The sequence below is a fragment of the Mobula birostris genome, chromosome 8, assembly GCF_030028105.1.
Source record: "Mobula birostris isolate sMobBir1 chromosome 8, sMobBir1.hap1, whole genome shotgun sequence".
Classification (NCBI taxonomy): domain Eukaryota; kingdom Metazoa; phylum Chordata; class Chondrichthyes; order Myliobatiformes; family Myliobatidae; genus Mobula; species Mobula birostris.
Genome location: NC_092377.1, coordinates 106,747,903 through 106,766,813, shown reverse-complemented (window position 1 = coordinate 106,766,813; position 18,911 = coordinate 106,747,903). Strand labels below are relative to the sequence as shown.

The window sequence follows — 18,911 nt, the reverse complement described above, 5'->3', positions numbered from 1 at the left end:
CTGCCGGACGATGCTGAGGATGTTCTACGAGTCTGTGGTGGCCAGTGCGATCATGTTTGCTGTTGTGTGCTGGGGCAGCAGGCTGAGGGTAGCAGACACCAACAGAATCAACAAACTCATTCATAAGGCCAGTGATGTTGTGGAGATGGAACTGGACTCTCTCACGGTGGTGTCTGAAAAGAGGATGCTGTCTAAGTTGCATGCCATCTTGGACAATGTCTCCCATCCACTACATAATGTACTGGTTGGGCACAGGAGCACATTCAGCCAGAGACTCATTCCACCGAGATGCAGCACTGAGCGTCATAGGAAGTCATTCCTGCCTGTGGCCATCAAACTTTACAACTCCTCCCTTGGAGGGTCAGACATCCTGAGCCAATAGGCTGGTCCTGGATTTATTTCATAATTTACTGGCATAATTTACATATTACTATTTAACTATTTATGGTTCTATTACTATTTATGGAGCAACCATAATGAAAACCAATTTCCCCCGGGATTAGTAAAGTATGACTATGACTATTTGTTCATTTTAATCCCTCCCTTCTTCAACATTGTTGTTATTTGCTGGGACCATTCTGGAATCTCAGGAACTTTGGAACATAACCATTTATCTATCCATCTTTTAGATCCTTTTGACAGAGTTTGTTGGATTTTAGACTGAATTGAGACAGAGAATTTTCAGCACATTCTGGGCTTCCACTGTCTAGTGTGTAATCTAACTGAGCTGAGTGAAGGGGCTGGGTGTACTTTGTCTGGTCACTGAAGCTGTTTCATCCAGCATGCTCTTATCCATTCAAATGGGGCAGTGTCTTCACCAAAACAATTTTATTCTAATTATTATTTTTGATTTACAGAAGCTGAATGTGTTAATTTCTTGATATTTTTCACCTGTTTCTAAATGTCTCTGACATCAGACATGCAAGGCCTTTGACAACATGAGGTACAGTTTCAAGCCTAGCTCTCTGCCAGCAGGACACTGGGAACCATGCTGCCACAAAAGCAAATGTGGTTGCAGACATTCCACAACAGGGGAATGCCAGGCAGGGGAGACCTAAGTTCAAACAGGGAGGTGTAGTTTTGAGGATGTGCTGGAAAAAATATTTTGACGCAGGGGATGACAAAGGGTTACATACGTGAAAAGTAAGGGTTGTAGAGAGGTAAGGTTGAAGGGTTTGAGGGAGAATTGTTGTGTAAAGCACCAGTAGTTAAAGTGCGATTTCTGACCTGTGGAAAGTATAGTATGTTACAGATGACCATATTGTGCTCTGACTAGTGTTCAATTAATTTTAAAATTCTGTTGCTCATTTCAGAAGAATCCAGAGGATGACAATTTCGGAAGGAGTCTACCCTGGGCACCAGGCCATCTGCTGCTGACTGTTTACTCCATTCGCAGCATTGAGCAGCTGCTTCCTTTCTTCAATGTGCTCAGCCACTTCTTCTCCAACAAAATCACAGGCAGACCTACTGGCTGCTCAGAGAGCCCAGTCCCATACTCTAATTCATTTTCACACAAAGACATTAAAACTGAGAGCCAGAAAACATTCTGGAACAAAGCTAGACAAAACATTGAGGAAGTACTAGAGAAAGATTTTTTGGAAGGCATCATAAAGGCCTGACTGTGCTCCACTGGATTGAGGGAATCGTTCAAAAGGAAAATCCTCACCCACGTGTATATTTTAATTTGTATTTAAATAAGGAACTAGAATGTAATTAAATTTTATTTGTACAGCTGAGCTCTGAATGCTGAATTGGGTTATCGTATAATTGGCTCCTATTGATCATGGAGTCTACAATGTAAATTACTGTACTATTCCATTTGGTTCTAAATAAATGCACTGTCCATTTGCAGAATTTTTTAAATCTGTTTTGTCAGCTAATAAATGGTACAGTATAATTCCTGTTACTTTCCACTACGCTTTCAATTTCAGCATTGCAGATACCTTTAGGTATGGAATGCCAACTCTTGCAGATATAACTGTATCTGCCTGATACCCAAGTGCAGAATATACTATAAGACCACAAACAAGGGAAAATCTGCAGATGCTGGAGGAACGCAGCAGACCAGGCAGCATCTTTGGGAAAAGAGGGTGAGGGGAGGGGAGGAAAAGGTACAAGGTAGTAGGTGATAAGGTTAAACTGTGAGGGGAAGGGCTGGGAAGTCAATTGGAAAAGGGGGGAATCTGATAGCAGAGGCCATGGAAGGAAGGAAGGAAGGAAAAGGGGAGGAGCACCAGAGGGAGGTGATGGGCAGAAGATAAGATGAAAAGGGGATATGAGGAAACAGAGAAAAACATCCACCAGAAACATTGTGATCTCTGTGGTCATCCATTTCAATTTTACTTCCCATTTTCTGACATGCAAGTTCATGGCCGCCTTTACTGACAGAATGATGCCACACTCAGGTTGGAGGAGAAACAGCTTGTATTCTATCTGGGTAGCTTCCAACTTGATGGCATGAACATCGATTTCTCAAACTTCTGGTAATTCCCCCCCCCTCCCCCACCATTCCCAATTCATTCTCACCTTATCTGCCCATCACCTCCCTTTGGTGCTCCTCCCCCTTCCCTTTCTTCTATGGCCTCCTAGCCTCTGCTATCAGATTTCTCCTTTCTCCAGCCCTTTCATCAATTGACTTCCCAGCTCCTTCCTTCATCTCTCCCCCCTCTGTTTCACCTACCACCTCTCTTACTCTGACTAATCTCTTTTCCAGTCCTGATGAAGGGCCTCGGCCCAAAACATCAACTGGTTACTCTTTTCCATAGATGCTGCCTGGCCTGCTGAGTTCCTCCAGCATTTGTGTGTAACACTACAACACCAACTCACAATCACAAACTAATGCCTTTGTGTATTGTAATCTGTGCAAGCAGAGATGTGCTTCTACAGAAGAGATCAAAGAGCTGCAAAAATGTCAAGAAGCTGCCAATTCAGGTGGTGAACAATATATAGCTTTGGTGATTCAGAGGACAGACCTGAAGTATCCCTGTAACTTCAGATAACTTGAGCACAGTGTAAACTGAGGGCTATGTAGTTTTGATGGACTACTGCAGTAAAGATCAAGACAAAGTCAGACCCAACTCCTTTTGGTCTTGTGGACAGCCATATCCTGTTGCAGAGAAATTCACAGCCATTATTTTAAAGACATTTAATTGAGGCAATTACACAGAATAAGGTAAAATTATTAATGTTTATTTTTTGCAGAACACACAACTTCATTACAAACATAAGAAGACAGAATTACACTTAATCTTTATTACAGCAGCTTGATGAGGAACTATAAAATCTTCATTTGTAATCTCTCACTAAATGAACACCAACTGAGAGCCACCATGGAAAAGTGATGGCTTTATTCAGTTAAACCACGTTATTAAAAAATGTTGAGTTCAATGGTGATTTACTCCAAAAGCTGTTTTGATTTTGTGAGGTTTAGAATAACAAGATCTAAGGAAATCAAAAGCTTTCATGATAACTGAGCAAAAAAATTCCCATGGGGTAGGAAAATTACTTTAATCACAGCATGATTACATTTATTAAAGAACTCTAGCAACATCGTTTATTTTATTTAGCGATACCGTGTGGAATAGGGCTTTCCGGTCCTTTGAACCACACTACCCAGCAACCCTCAATTAAACACCCTAAACTAATCACGGGACAATTTATAATGACTGCTTTGGACTGTCGGTGGAAACTGGAGGATCTGGAGAAAACCACTCATTCCACAGGAAGGACATTTGAACTGAAATCCCAACTCCGACACCCTGAATTGTACCAGCATCTAGCTAACTGTTAAGTTGCTTTGCAATCATTCTGAGCTTGCAAATGGTTTGTCTACTTGTTCGAAAATAAATATTTAGAGGCAGAAATGAGAGCAATTATTTTCAGAAAAGGCACCCTATAATTAAGGTAAACTAGTACCCAACTTACAGCTTTAGTCCATTTTTAATAACCCATTCATTTGAGAGCAAGGGAGTAAAAATAAGGCAGAAATAGTTTACATGGTAACTAGTTTGCAATATACTCAATTACTTTTAGTTTGTGCTTCTGCCCACCCACAACACCTTCCTTATGGCAATTTTACTACATATACACACACACATTTAACTATCAAAATAAATCTAATGTGATTTCTGAATTTAGAAATCGACATATGGTATACAAGTGTGTTCTTTCACTGAGAGCCATAGTATCCCTACAATAGTAAACCAAGTTTTATAACTTTCTTCCACCTAATTAAAAGAAAACTTTAAATATTATCTTGTGAGCATCAAGTAGCTATTCACATTTCATTCTGACTTCCCTCAATCCTTAAGCTACCGGTTTGGAGAATGGAAGTACACTCTGTAAGTAGAAGCTTGGTGAATTTTAGACTTATTCCCTTGCTGTATTTTTACATCCAGACATTTGTAATTAGGATTTTTTTTTAAATGAGAGCTCTAATACTATTCTGTAATAAACAGAATCTGCAAATTTAGTTTTGAAAGGTATCAGGAATTCTTATCAACCACCACCAGTACCTAGATGTAGTGTTAATATAGAGTTGCACTGGACCGTGCAATACAAAACCACTTCATAGCTTTCTCTTAATGCGGCAATTTGGGTTCCTCTCCCACTCCTCCAGCCATTTTGTACACCAAGAGGCTCACTTCATACGCCAAAGTGTCTGCATTTGCCTGCAATAAATTATACTTTATAAGCATGTGAGAAATATTATTCAATTTAGAACGCTTACTTCATACTGAGCAACAAGTCACCGACAGTGAAGTGGAGAATTATCTTTAGTACATTTAAATACAATTGGGTACACTCCACAGCAATCATACTCAAATTCAATGGTGCTTCTGCAGCTAAACTTCGATTATGAGATGGAATTATTCTATGAAGAAAAGCTATTTACTTTATTCTGACATTCAAAAGAATGGCATTCCATCCAATAGAAATTCCTTCCATTCATCCAGGCATTATTAATGGTTGGGCCAAGTGGTTGGTAGAGGGATCCAGAGCACACCGTTCCATGGTAAAAGACCACCTGCGATCTTAATTTGACTGCTAGTTCAAGTTCACAGTCAGACAAATACAGCAAGTAGTGAGATAATTACTTTATGTGTTCAGTTCCAGTCTGATCTTCGCTAAGGGTGATGAGTTCTATAAGGTTTCTGCTAGTAGCTGTTTCTTAAATCCTACTTTTCCAATATAGAAGAATCACTCGGAGGCTTCATTTGATAAATCAAATCTCTGCTCAGGATTGTACAATGAATAATGGATTCAGGTTGGTACTTACAGACAGCTTTCACAAAGTACTGACAATCTTAACAGTTCACTAATTGCAAAAACTGTTGACTTGAGGCTGCTCTAAATTTACCTGATTTATGGATAGACATTTCGTTCAGATAGTCTGAATGCTTCATGTTCCTACCCGAATTTAGGAGAACCTATCTCAGTCACAATTAATGCTGTGCCCCAGATATCAAACCTAAATGAAGTCCAAATATGACTTGTAGGAACGCTTCTTCCAGATCTGCGTGGGGAACTGGTTACACGAACTAGGTAAAAGAGAACCCCAGTAAAATGGTAGAATGAGATCACTAATTTTCATCCAATTCTACTACCCTTTGCATTGGAGCTACCTACCTGAGTATCAGCTTCAGCATATACTCTGACCACATCCTCTGTACCTGATGGCCGCACAAAGGCTCGCGACAGATTGCAGTTCATCAGAGCATTAATGTTTTGCTGCAGCCCTGGAGGCGACAATGCTCTTCTTCCAGCATCCACGGTGGTAATCATTTGTCGATCCAATACCTAGCACAAGGCAAAACACACAGCAGCGTTTGGAATGTGGGAATTTAACAGCAATGTGGTTGGAGGGGGGCAGGGGGAAGAAAGACTCCCACTTGCAACTTGTGGCCAAACCTCAGTGGAAAACAAGGCTCCAAGTTAAGGAAACTAACTGAGCTTTGACTAAGGTGTGATACAAAAACTCTGATCATTTTTGAACGAGTTACTTCTTGCATTCTTTTATTGTCAACATTGTTATAGCAATCTGAAGATAGATGTTTACAGCAGCCCATAATACAGCATATAAAGTCTTTACAGAACAAACTGCTCAGCTTGGCTCAGCAGTAGTTGTGAGACTCAGGAGCAGATTGCAATACCTGAGCACATGATTCTAGGCTGATCCTTCATTGCCATACCAAAGTTGGGGGGGGGGGGGGGGTGCAATACTGTATGAACTGTTGTCTGTCCTGATGGGAATTGTCTGTATACAATCCCCATCAGGGTCCTTCTACCCTTGCAGTTCACTAGCTCTATCTACAATGGTTCAACTCCTTCTGACCCCATGTCACATCTTCCTAATAATTTGTATTCATTTTTTTTAAACCAAAGAGCAACACCACCCCCTCTGTCTTACTGCCCATCTTTTCAATACAATATGTATCATTGGACATTAAGCTCCCATCTATAATGTTTCAGCCATGGTTCAGTGATGCCCACAACATCAGTGGTGCTAGAAACTTTGTAAACCCCGTAGAATTTTCTTTATTTCTGCATAAATATGACCTAAAACGTGATCAGATTTCACGCGTCCTAAAACTAGATGGAGAACCTAATTAAATAACAAAAAAATTATATTTGTTCATTTATTTTTTTAAGAAAAATTATCCAATATTACATATATTTGTTGGAAAAAGTATGTGAACCTTTGCTTTCAGTAACTGGTGTGATCCCGTTGTACAGCAATAACTTCAACCGAACGTAATTGTTGATTAGTCCCGCACATCAGCATGGGGGAATTTTAGGCCATCCCTCCTTATGCAACTACATCAACTGTGGGATGTTGGTGGGCTTCCTTACATGAACTGCTTGCTTCAGGTCTTCCACAACATTTCTATAGGACTAAGGTCAGGACTTTGACTCAGCCATTCCAAAACATGAATTTTCTTCTTTTTAAACCAATCTGTTGTTGATTTACTCTTGTCTTTCAGATCATTGTTTTGTTGCATTATCCAACTTCTATTAAGTTTCAGGTAATGACCTGCTACCCTGACATTCTCCTGTGAAACGTCTTGATATAATTTTGAATTCATTGCTCTCTCAACGATTGTAAGCTGTCCAGGCCCTGAGGTAGCAAAGTAGCCCCAAACCATGATGTTTCCACCATGCTTCACAGTTGGGATGAGGTTTTGGTATTTTTCTCCAAACATAGCAATGTGCATTTCTGCCAAAAAGTTCAACTTTTGTGTCACCTGTCCACAGAACATTGTCCCAGAAGGACGGTAGAACATGCAGGTGGTCTTTTGCAAACTAGAGCCGTGTAGTAATGTTTTTTTTGGAGAGCAGTAGTTTCCTCCGTGGTGTCCTTCCACAAACACCATTCTTGTTCAGTGTCTTTCCTATAGTGGACAGATGAACAGACACTTCAGCATGTTCTTGAAATTTCTGTAGGTCTTTTGCTGTTACCCTTGGGTTCTTTTTCACCTCCTTCAGCATTGCACGTTGTGCTTGTGGTGTGATCTTTGCAGGGTGCCCACTCCTAGGGAGAGTAGGAACAGTACTGAGTTTCCTCCATTTGTAGACAATTTCTCTTACTGTGAACACTCAGATCTTTAGAAATGCTTCTGTAGCCTTTTCCAGCTTCAAGCACCTCTACAATTTTTCTTCTAAGATCCTCTGAAAGTTGTTCTGATCGAGGCATGGTGCACATAAACAGATCTTTCTTGAGAAGAGCAGGCTCTGTCCATGATCTGACGGTGTGTCTTTTTGATTGGGTAGGGCGTCTACAACACACACCTCCAATCTCATTGTTAGGAACACCTGACTCCAAATAGCTTTTGTAGAAGGCGTTACCCCAGAGGTTCACATACTTTTTCCAACCAATACATGTAATATTGGATTATTTTTCTCAATAAATAAATGAACAAGTATAATGGTTTTTGTGTTATTTATTTAATTGGGTTCTTGAACTAGTTTTAGGACTTGCATGAAGAACTGATCACATTTTGGGTCAAATTTATGCAGGAACAGAAAATTCTACAGGGTTCACAAACTTTCTAGCACCATTGTACCTGCCAACCTGCAACTGTGCTGCAAGTTCATCTACTGTACCTTATTCCGAATACTGCACGCATTCAGATGCACCTTCAATCCTATAGTCACCCTTTTTGATTTTGTCACACCATGCTCAACCTTTAGATTCCTAACTTGGTCTGAGGTCTTACCAACATCTGCCTCCACTAACTGTTCTGGCACTCCGGTTCCCAACCCCCTGCAGTTCTAGTTTAAACCCCACCATGCAGCATTAACAAACCTTCCCGCTGGGACCTTAGTCCCTCTCCAGTTCAGTGCAAACCGTCCTTTCTGCACAGGTCCCATCTTCCCTCGAAGAGAGCCCAGTGAACCAAAACTTTTGTGTCCTCCTTCCTACACCAACTCCTTAGCCATGTATTAAACTTCCCTGTTCTGGCCTCACTAGCCCGTGGCATGGGTAGCAATTCTGCATTCACAACCTTGGGGTCCTGCCTTTTAACTTCGCACCCAACTCCCTGAAATCCCCATGCAGAACCTAGTCACTTGTCCCATCCACGTCATGGACCATGACTTCCGGCTGTTCACCCTCCCACTTAAGAATGCTGAGGACACAATCCGAGATATCCCAGACCCCAGCAACACACCATCCGGGAATCTCGTTCTCACCCATGGAACCTCCTATCCGATCCCCTAACTAATGAATCCCTGATCACCACAGTGTACCTCTTCTTCCCCCTTTCCCTTCTAAGTCACAGAGGCAGACTCAGTGCCAGAGACTTGACCACTGTGACTTTCCTCTGTTAGGTCATCTCTCAATCCCCGCCTCCCTCCCTCCCAACAGTATCCAACGTGATACACCTATTGTTGAGGGGGATGGCCACAGGTACACTGGCTTCATAACCCCTTTCCACTTCCTGACTGTCACACAGTCTCCTGTTTCCTGCACCTTGGGTGTAACGACCTCTCTATCAGACCCTCAGCCTCCTGAATGATCCAGAGTCCATCCAGTTCCAGCTCCAAACCTTCAATGCAGTTTGTTAGAAGCTGCAGCTGGATGCACTTGTCACAGTTGTGGTGGTCAGGGACACTGGAGGTCCCCCTGCAAGAGGATCATTCAACTACCCTGCCTGTCTTCTCTGTGGTCCTAGCTAAGCAGATATATAGAAGGAAAACTTGCTTTTGCATACCAGTTTAATTCAGAAATAGCCACCATGAAGAATCCCTGCTACGCCCTCTCAGATATGTTTCTCTTCTCTATTGTTCACCTGCTTTCCTCTTGTTTCTGTTTGCAGTTAAACACACCAGCTTCCCCTGACACCCATCACCTTCCTTGGAAACATGGATTGACCTATGACTACAGATATTTATTTATTTATTGAGCTTTACAGCTGCTCCGCCCAGCAATCCTCCAATTTAATCCCAGCCTAATCACAGGACAATTTACAATGACCAATTAACCTACCAAACGGTGGGTCTTCGGACTGTGGGAGGAAACCGGAGCACCCGGAGGAAACTCGCGTGGTCTTGAGGAGAACGAACAAACTGCTTACAGGCAGCAGTGGGAACGGAACCCAGGTCACCTGTACTGTAAAGTGTTGTGCTAACCACTACACTACCGTGCCACATTTAGCAATGCTCAAACCCTGGATCAGTTCCTGACATCCCAGATAAGACTATAGGAGTAGAATTAGGTCATTTGGCCCATCGAGTCATTTGTAAAGCTAATTTACTGTAATGGTGCAGTGAGCTTCTGAAAATTTGTGCACCATGTTTCTCATGGAAAAGAGGTAACAACTAAATAATCTGAAACAACAAAGTGAAGTGAGATCCTTACCATCAGAAAGCAGTCATTAAGTGCCTCCTGAGAGGTCACATCTCCAGTGGTGTGACATTGCCTCTGAAGTGAAGTGTCAGCCCAGTTCATGCTCTCCAGTTTCCAAGCCCCGCAGCCACACTGTTGGTATCAGGATCCAAAAGTGCTGCCACTGAACCTCACTAGATACCCTGAACTCCTTTGTCCCCATATTCGCACAACCCTTCAAAACCCCTGATCTATTAAATTAATATAGTGCAAAGCATGGGCTCACCTTTACTTTCAATTGTCTGTTAGGAAGGTCAGTATAAATGCAATCCCACTGCAGAATCGTTAAACCTTTGATGGACAGGATGGCCTCTATTATCAACAGGTCTGATATGGCATCACCAACTGTCTGTAATTAATAATATTAATAAGTGCACTTCATAGACTAAAGGCTGAAGTCTTCAAATACCAAGGTAGATCTTCCCAAGCAAAGCCATTTTATATCTTTTCGCACTTTGCATCAGGAAGAGAGACTTGGCTGAAACAGGTCAATTCTGCTTGTACTACTTGGTGGAAGAAGGCTCATTATGACCATGAACAAAGCGGATATATACACGAGTGGAAATTTGCAAGACTGTATAAAATGGGCTGATGGGTGAAACAGACACGTGCTCTGGTACACGGCTGTTCTGCTCGAGACTTAGCAGATAAAATGACACAAATGACCCCTTCCTGTGCTGCAACCATGATTCGTTCCACAAGACCACCTATCCAATGAACACCTCCAGAAGCTGGTCACCATCCCGAGCTCCCTGTTAGGCTGCTGTGAGTGACTGCTGGCAGCTTCCGTACATCGAGGAGACAAGTCAGTCTGGGCTCCTTTTCAATTCCTTTCATCTATAGCTTGATATGAATTAAGGGATTAGCCACACACATCAAAGTTGCTGGTGAACGCAGCAGGTCAGGCAGCATCTCTAGAAAGAGGTATAGTCGACGTTTCAGGCCGAGACCCTTCATCAGGACTAACCGAAGGAAGAGTGAGTAAGAGATTTGAAAGTTGGAGGGGGAGGGGGAGGGGGGATCCAAAATGATAGGAGAAGACAGGAGGGGGACAGATGGAGCCAAGAGCTGGACAGGTGATTGGCAAAAGGGATATGAGAGGATCATGGGACAGGAGGTCCGGGAAGAAAGAAAAAGGGGGTGGGGGAGAGAACCCAGGGGATGGGAAAGGGGTATAGTGAGAGGAATAAAGGAAGAAAAAGGAGAGAGAGAAAAAAGAAAAAAGCTAATAATAATAATAAATAAATAACAGATGGGGTACGAGGGGGAGGTGGGGCCTTAGCGGAAGTTAGAGAAGTCGACGTTCATGCCATCAGGTTGGAGGCTACCCAGACGGAATATAAGGTGTTGTTCCTCCAACCTGAGTGTGGCTTCATCTTTACAGTAGAGGAGGCCGTGGATAGACATGTCAGAATGGGAATGGGATGTGGAATTAAAATGTGTGGCTACTGGGAGATCCTGCTTTCTCTGGCGGACAGAGCGTAGATGTTCAGCAAAGCAGTCTCCCAGTCTGCGTCGGGTCTCGCCAATATATAGAATGCCGCATCAGGAACACCGGACGCAGTATATCACCCCAGCCGACTCACAGGTGAAGTGTCGCCTCACCTGGAAGGACTGTCTGGGGCTCTGAATGGTGGTAAGGGAGGAAGTGTAAGGGCATTTGTAGCACTTGTGCAGCTTACAAGGATAAGTGCTAGGAGGGAGATCGGTGGGGAGGGATGGGGGGGACAAATGGACAAGGGAGTCGCGTAGGGAGCGATCCCTGCGGAAAGCGGGGGGTGGGGGGGGAGATGTGCTTAGTGGTGGGATCTCATTGGAGGCGGCGGAAGTTACAGTGAATTATATGTTGGACTTGGAGGCTGGTGGGGTGGTAGGTGAGGACCAGGGGAACCCTATTCCTAGTGGGGTGGCGGGAGGATGGAGTAAGAGGCCCCTTCTTGCAATTCCTCCGTCTCCACCACATCTGCTCTCAGGATGAGGCTTTTCATTCCAGGACAAAGGAGATGTCCTCCTTTTTTAAAGAAAGGGGCTTCCCTTCCTCCACCATCAACTCTGCTCTCAAACGCATCTCTCCCATTTCACGCACATCTGTTCTCACTCCATCAGGATCACCGGACACATACACGAAATCTGCATCTGCAGATTTCCTCGTGTTAAGGGATTAGCCATTTAACAATTCACAACCTATTTCATTACTGAGTTTTTACATACCTGGTTAATTAGGTCCATGGTATTTTCAAGCATTTTAGCTGCATTGTTTTGGCTTTTCTCTTGGGCCATCTGTCTGATTTTGTTCTCAGCTGTCTTACTGAAGAGGACCTTAAGCAGGGATAAAGAAGACAGGACGTTGCAGATTTGCTTGATGTGGTTCTGCTGAAACTGTCACTTTCAATTCCAGGTACAACATTTTAAATCTATCCTTTCCATTAGGCAGACTATAACACTCCATTCTAGTGCCAGGATACCTTATTTACTTCCCAAATGCATAATTCCACTTTGTGATGGACTGAGTTAGAGTATGTAATTTGCAATGTTATTTTTGATTTAACAAAAGAACACATTTGCTTTTATAACTTGAGTACCACACACAAAATGCTGGTCAGGTAGCATCGATGTAGAGCAATAAAAAGAGCTGATGTTTCGGGCAGAGACTAAAGATCTTGGCCAAAAACATCGACTGTATATTCCTCTCAATAGATGACTCCTGACTTGCTGAGAGCCTCCAGCATTTTGTGTGTATTATTCTGGATTTCCAGCATCTGCAGAATCTCCTGTGTTTATGCTTTTATAATCTATAATGTTATTCGGGTATTCCAAATGGCAGCTTTTCTATGTATTTGTTTATTCATTTATTTATTGAGATACAGTGTGGAATAGGCCATTCTGGCCCTTGGAGCCACACTGCCCAGCTTTCCCCCAGTTTAACCCTAGCTTAATCATGGGACAATTTACAATGAGCAATTACCCTACCAACCGGTGCCTCTTCGGATTGTGTAAGGGAATTGGAGCACCCGGAGGAAACTCTCACAATCTCCTTACTAACAGCGGCAGTTTTAATGGGATTAATTCCACTGGGGTTAAACACGCTTTTGCACAAATCTACTATTACTCTCAGCAAGTCTAGCCTATCAATAGTGAATATTCAAGGTTTATTATCATCTGATGCTTTGAGGTTTACCAACATAGTTAAAATATTCTGTGCAGGAAGCAAGAAGTGTTTTTCATATCACAGCAAGCACAAATTAAAATAAAATGGAAATTATTCTCTTTGTAAGTACTATGGAATATTGTAACATTCTACTGTGGACATTGGACAGCCAAATTTTCTTAACCTTCTCACCTGACCATAAACCTTTCTCTTAGCATAAAATTGTCAGAAGAGACGAGACTAGTCCCATGATTTCATTTATTGAAATATGTAAATGTGTAATTACCATTCTGTGCAATGTATCACTCTGTCATATTTGCCAGAATTTGAAATATGGTTTTTTTTTAAGTCATAAATTAGGCCTGTTGTATAACGCAAGTTTCTCAGTTCCAAATATCTTGCAAGTTATGTACACTGGCACAATGGAGATGAGCTTTCTGATCACTTACAGTGCCGTGGCCATTTGCTTCAAAGTAAACACCAATGTCAAATTCCTGCGCTTTATGATGCAAAAATTTCACACCTGTATTCACACAGTGTACAGGAACCTAAGAAAAACACAAGCATACACATTAAAAATCAGCAAAGAGAAAGCTCTTCTAAATCCATCACGTGATAGTGATCATTCTTAACTAGATATGTCCTGAAGAAGGGTCTTGGCCCAAAGCATTGGCTTTTCCAGAGTCTGCCTGACCTGCTGAGCTCCTCCAGCATTCTGTGTGTGTCCGCTTGATTTGCTCTGCTTTTGTCTGATTTTTTGATAAAATTACACATTAAAGTGATGTTACTGAATTGTTTGTAGATCCATGCAAGGAAACAGGTTCCTGTGCTCTCTGACCTGCAGGAACCCATTTACACCAATCCCAATTTACTCTCAATTCTCATCCCCCCACCCCCTTCGCATGAAGTGAGAAGCTGGGAGGCGATCGGTAGAAAAGGAAAAGGAGGAATCTGACAGGAGAGGAGAATGAACTGTTGGAGAAAGGAGAGGAGGGACACCAGGAGGAGGTGACAGGCAGGCCAAGAAGAGAGAAGGGATAAGATGGGAGCCGGAATGGAGAATTGAAACAGAGAGAGGGGGGAGGGGGCAGAAATTACCAGAAGTTGGAGAAGTCGATGTTCATGCTGTCAGGTTGGCGACTACCCAAACGGAAAATGAAGTGTTACGTCTCCAGACTGAGATTGGCTTCATCACAGCAACAGAGGAGCCCATGGATCGACGTTTCCGATGGGATTAAAACGGTTGGCCACCAGCAAGTTGTGCCAGTTGCGGATGGAACGAAGGTGCTCAGCAAAGCTGTCCCCCAATCTACATTGGGTCTCACTGATGTAGACGCTGCCGCACCAAGTGCGCCAGAGACAACAGATAACCCTAACAGACTTGCAGGTAAATCGTCTTACCTGGATGGACTGTTTAGGGCCTCGAATGGTGTTGAGGGAGAAGATGAAGGGGAAGCTGTAGCACTTGTCCTGATTGTCCAGGAGGGAGATCAGTGGGGAGGGATGAATGGATAAAGGAATCACAGAGCGCGTGATTCCTGTGGAAAGCAGGAATATGGGGGGGGGGGGGAAAAGAGGATGAGGTAAAGATGTCTTTAGCAGTAGGATCTCATAGAAGACAGTGAAAGTTATGGTGAATTATGTACTCAGTGTTCATGGGGTGGTAGGTAGGGACAAAAGGAACTCTATTACTGTTATGGCAGCAGGAAGTTGGGGTGAGCGAGGATGCCCAGGAAATGGAAGAGATGCAAGTAGGAAAACGTCATTGGTAGAGGAAGGGAAACCCTACTTTTTGAAGGAGGACGAGATCTCAGATGTTCTGGAATGGAAAGCCTCATGCTGAGAACAGATGCGGCAGGGACAAAGGAACTGAGAAAAGGGAATAGCATTTTTACAAATGACAAGGTGGGAAGAGGTATAGTTAAGGTAGTTGTGAGAGCCAGAGAGATTGAGAAAGGGGGAAGGTATCAGAGGAGGACCAAGTAAGTTTGAGGGCAGTGTAGAAGTTGGAGGCAAAGTTGTAGTTGATGAAATTGACGAGCTCAGCATAGGTGCATGAAGCAGCGCTAATGTAGTTGTCAGTATAGTGCAGAGTTTGGGAGCATTACCAGGGAAAGCTTAGAACATGGATTGTTCCAGATGGACAGGCATAGCTGGGTCCATGTGGGTTTGGAGAAAGTTGGAGGAGTCAAAAGAGAAATTGTTGAGTGCGAGGACTAGTTCTGCAGACGGAGGAGGGTCGTGTTGAAAGTGAACTGGTTAGGACTGTTGTCTCAAAAGAAATGGAGAGCTTTAAGGCCTTCCTGAAGGGTGATAGAAGTGTATCGGGATTGGACACCCATAGTGAAACACTATGTCACCATTATAAGTAATTTTTAAAAGTAGTAAGGGTTGAGGAAGAATCCAATCTCAGAACTTTATTACCTTCATAACTTCTTCAATGTATCTCGTTGAGCTCCCATTTGCATAGGCAGTCTGTACCACTTCTATGTGAAGGTCTAAATCTGCCTAAGAAAGAAGAAAACAACTAAAATTCATTGTCTGGTCTGTAGACATTAATTTTGACAAATTAAACTGAACTTCAATTGTTTTCAACAAAATTAAGGGTTCATCAAAACCTGCACCTAATCTGAATGGAACTAACTCACTCCCTCAAGACCCTACCTCTGTTTCATTCAGGAGTGAATTCAATAACACAAGAATCTTAGCTTGCATTTACTTCGCTGAAGTCACTCATAACTACTAGGACATAGGAGGTATTTTTGGCAGTAGCTGTCCTCGAGTGAGGTTTGACAAATCACAAAATGCTTCACTCTAATTCTTCCCAAAGTAATTTCATTTGTCATTCTCTGAAGAATTAATCTGACTGGAAGTTAATTTGAAACAAGTTTAGTTTCCAGCATCTGAAACCCTTTGGGAACATGCAGTGTTTCTTGAGTACTGCTGCCCCTCTTGGTGAAGGTGCTCCTGGTGCTCTAGAATGGGGAGACCTAAGACTTACAACCAGCAATATTGAAGAACTGTTGATACATTCCTAAATCCAATAACATCAAAGTAAATTTATTATCAAAGTACATATATGTCACAACGGGACATTGATAGGATGCAGAACTGGGCTGAGAAGTGGCAGATGGAGTTCAATACCAGATAAGTGTGAGGTGGTTCATTTTGGTAGGTCAAATATTATGACAGAATATAGTGTTAATGGTAAGACTCTTGGCAGTGTGGAGGATCAGCGAAATCTTGGGGTCCGAGTCCATAGGACACTCAAAGTTGCTACACAGGTTGGCTCTGTGGTTAACAAGGCATACAGTGCATTGGCCTTCATCAATCACGGGAGCGAGTTTAAGACCCGAGAGGTAATGTTGCAGCTATATAGGACCCTGGTCAGACCCCACTTGGAGTAGTGCTCAGTTCTGGTTGCTTCACTGTAGGAAGGATGTGGAAGCCATAGAAAGGGCGCAGAGGAGAATTACAAGGATGTTGCCTGGATTGGGAAGCATGCCTTATGAGAATAGGTTGAGTGAACTCCGCCTTTTTTCCTTGGAGCAACGGAGGATGAGAGGTAACCTGATAGAGGTGTATAAGATGATGAGGGGCATTGATCGTGTGGATAGTCAGAGGCTTTTCCCCAGGGCTGAAATGGCTAGCACGAGAGGGCATAGTTTTAAGGTGCTTGAAAGTAGGTACGGAGGAGATGTCAGGGATAAGTTAATTAAAACAGAGCGTGGTGAGTGCGTGGAATGGGCTGCCGGAGGCGGAAACGATAGGGTCTTTTAAGAGACTCCTGGATAGCTTCATGGAGCTTAGTAAAATAGAGGGCTATGGGTAAGCCTAGGTAGTTCTAAGGTAGGGACATGTTCGGCACAGCTTTGTGGGCTGAATGGCCTGTATTGTGCTGTATGTTTTCTATGTTTCTATATACAACCCTGAGATTAATCTTCTTGTGGGCATACTCAATAAATCCATAAAAGAATAACAACCATAACAGAAATAATAAACGACTGCACCAACTTGGGCATCCAACCATTGTGCAAAAGACAATAAACTGTGCAAATACAACAGAAATAATAATAATAAATAATAAATAAGCAATAAATATTGAGAACATCCGATCAAGAGTCCTTGAAAGCAAGTTCATAGATTGTGGGAAGGGCAAGTGAAATTGAATGAAGTTTTCCCTTTAGTTTAAGACCGTGAGGGTTGAGAATGTAGATGGAATGATGGTATTGAATGCTGAGCTGTAGTCAATAAAGAACATCCCGGAATATGCATCTTTGCTGTCAAGATCCAGGATTGAGTAAAACAGAATCAGGTTTATTATCACCAGCATGTGTAATGAAATTTGTTAATGAAATGGCATCTGCTGTGGACCTGTTGCTCTTAGTAGGCAAATTGAAGTGGATCCAAATCACTTCTCAGGCAGGAGTGGATATGTTTCATCACCATCTCAAAATGCTTCTCTCCTTCATCACTGTGCCTTCAGGTTGTAGTGTACCAGTGTTTGATAAATGCTGCTGGAATGCTGGACAAACGTGGCTGTGGACTTGTTTGGAGAAGGTATACACTGCAGGGAGTGCACATTCGGTGTGGTGGATGGGGTGCCAATCAGGCAGCTGCTTTGTCCTGGATGGTGTTGAGCGTCTTGAGAATTGGAACGGTATTAATGTAGGCAGGTGAAGAGTGTTCTACTATACCCCTCACCTGCTCATTATAGTAGTAGCAACAGTGCAATCACTCAAGTCAAGCATGATGTTCTCCTAAGGAGTTATTCCAATACTGATGGATGCCAGTGCGTGACTTTATTTGATGTAGGGAGTGTGATGCACGGACAGCCACCGCACGGTCCTTGACAGATTGGGGTTAGGGTCCAATGGCTCGGTATGCAAGGTAATTGGTGACCTTTCACTGCTGCAGCCTTCCTCTGTCTTTACTGCTGTTGTGATGTGTCATTACCCTCTGCCAACTCCACCACTGAGGTCCAGATTGGATCATTTTTGACTGAAACTTCCCCTTTGACCTTACCGCCATGGATGACCCTACCAGGAGCTAAACTCCAGACAGCATCACCCTCGGGATCTCACAGACATCTCCAACATGGCAAAGTGATGATTCTCAGTGAAGTATAGATGGTGGAAAAGCTTCTTATATACTGCAAGTCATTCAATTTGATCAAAATGTTTATCCAATCAAAGCAAGACTATTAGTCAATTTGGCTTCCAAAAGCCCACCCTGAACTAACTAGAAATACAGAAGAAATTGGGACAATAGATAGAATTTATGAGGTCAACTTAACAGAGCATGTGCTTGGATGAATGCAATGAGCAACAGAAAAAATGAAATGGAAATTACAACAAGGGTACATGGATGACTTGAAAGTCATTCTTAAAACACCTATTCAGCCATTTTGGATCATTAAAATAATGAACCATGTACTTATAACACAGGCAAGAATGTATGCTCACATTCACGAAGATAACTGGCCTAAATATCACTTTTTATAGCTTGAAAATCAGAATAGCTGTATAAAAGGGTTTGTGTGTGACTAGGGAAATAGTAGAAAGGAGGATAAAGTAATTATTTATAAAATTATAATTATTTAAGTGTAGCCAGTCCCAAGGCCAGTGATGGCTTAATTGCAGCTTCAACCACCCTTCAATTCTGTGCTATGCTTGACTAGCTTTGTACACACTCAGCTGAGGTCCTGTTCAACCCTTCATGTTGGTTTTACCAATTGTTCTTGGATCTGCCGTCTTTTCTCTTTCCAACGACAGCGGTCTGCACTATGGTTGTTGGTAAGGGAAGCCAGCCTTCCTCAACTATCTCTAATAATGGAATGTACTTTCCAATACCTTGGGGAATTTCTTGCTTGTCTGC

The 18,911-nt window shown here is 42.6% G+C and overlaps 2 protein-coding genes across 13 annotated transcripts in view; one reads left to right on the top strand and one right to left on the bottom strand.

Annotated features, from left to right (window-relative positions):
* The window catches only part of dop1a (DOP1 leucine zipper like protein A), a 222,843-nt gene extending 220,997 nt beyond the window's left edge, over positions 1-1,846 (top strand). For all 8 annotated transcript variants that reach the window (XM_072265897.1, XM_072265903.1, XM_072265902.1 and 5 more), the window contains one exon: positions 1,314-1,846. In XM_072265897.1, the coding sequence (XP_072121998.1) occupies positions 1,314-1,619 (306 nt within the window). In that variant the 3' untranslated portion in view covers positions 1,620-1,846. The remainder of the gene's footprint in view (positions 1-1,313) is intronic.
* A 1,322-nt stretch (positions 1,847-3,168) lies between these two features.
* pgm3 (phosphoglucomutase 3) overlaps positions 3,169-18,911 on the bottom strand; it is a 50,331-nt gene continuing 34,588 nt past the window's right edge. For all 5 annotated transcript variants that reach the window (XM_072265890.1, XM_072265893.1, XM_072265889.1 and 2 more), the window contains 6 exons: positions 15,459-15,542; positions 13,484-13,582; positions 12,098-12,205; positions 10,113-10,235; positions 5,629-5,799; positions 3,169-4,670 (listed from right to left, as the gene is read on the bottom strand). In XM_072265890.1, coding sequence (XP_072121991.1) covers positions 4,581-4,670; positions 5,629-5,799; positions 10,113-10,235; positions 12,098-12,205; positions 13,484-13,582; positions 15,459-15,542 — 675 coding nt within the window. In that variant the 3' untranslated portion in view covers positions 3,169-4,580. The remainder of the gene's footprint in view (positions 4,671-5,628; positions 5,800-10,112; positions 10,236-12,097; positions 12,206-13,483; positions 13,583-15,458; positions 15,543-18,911) is intronic.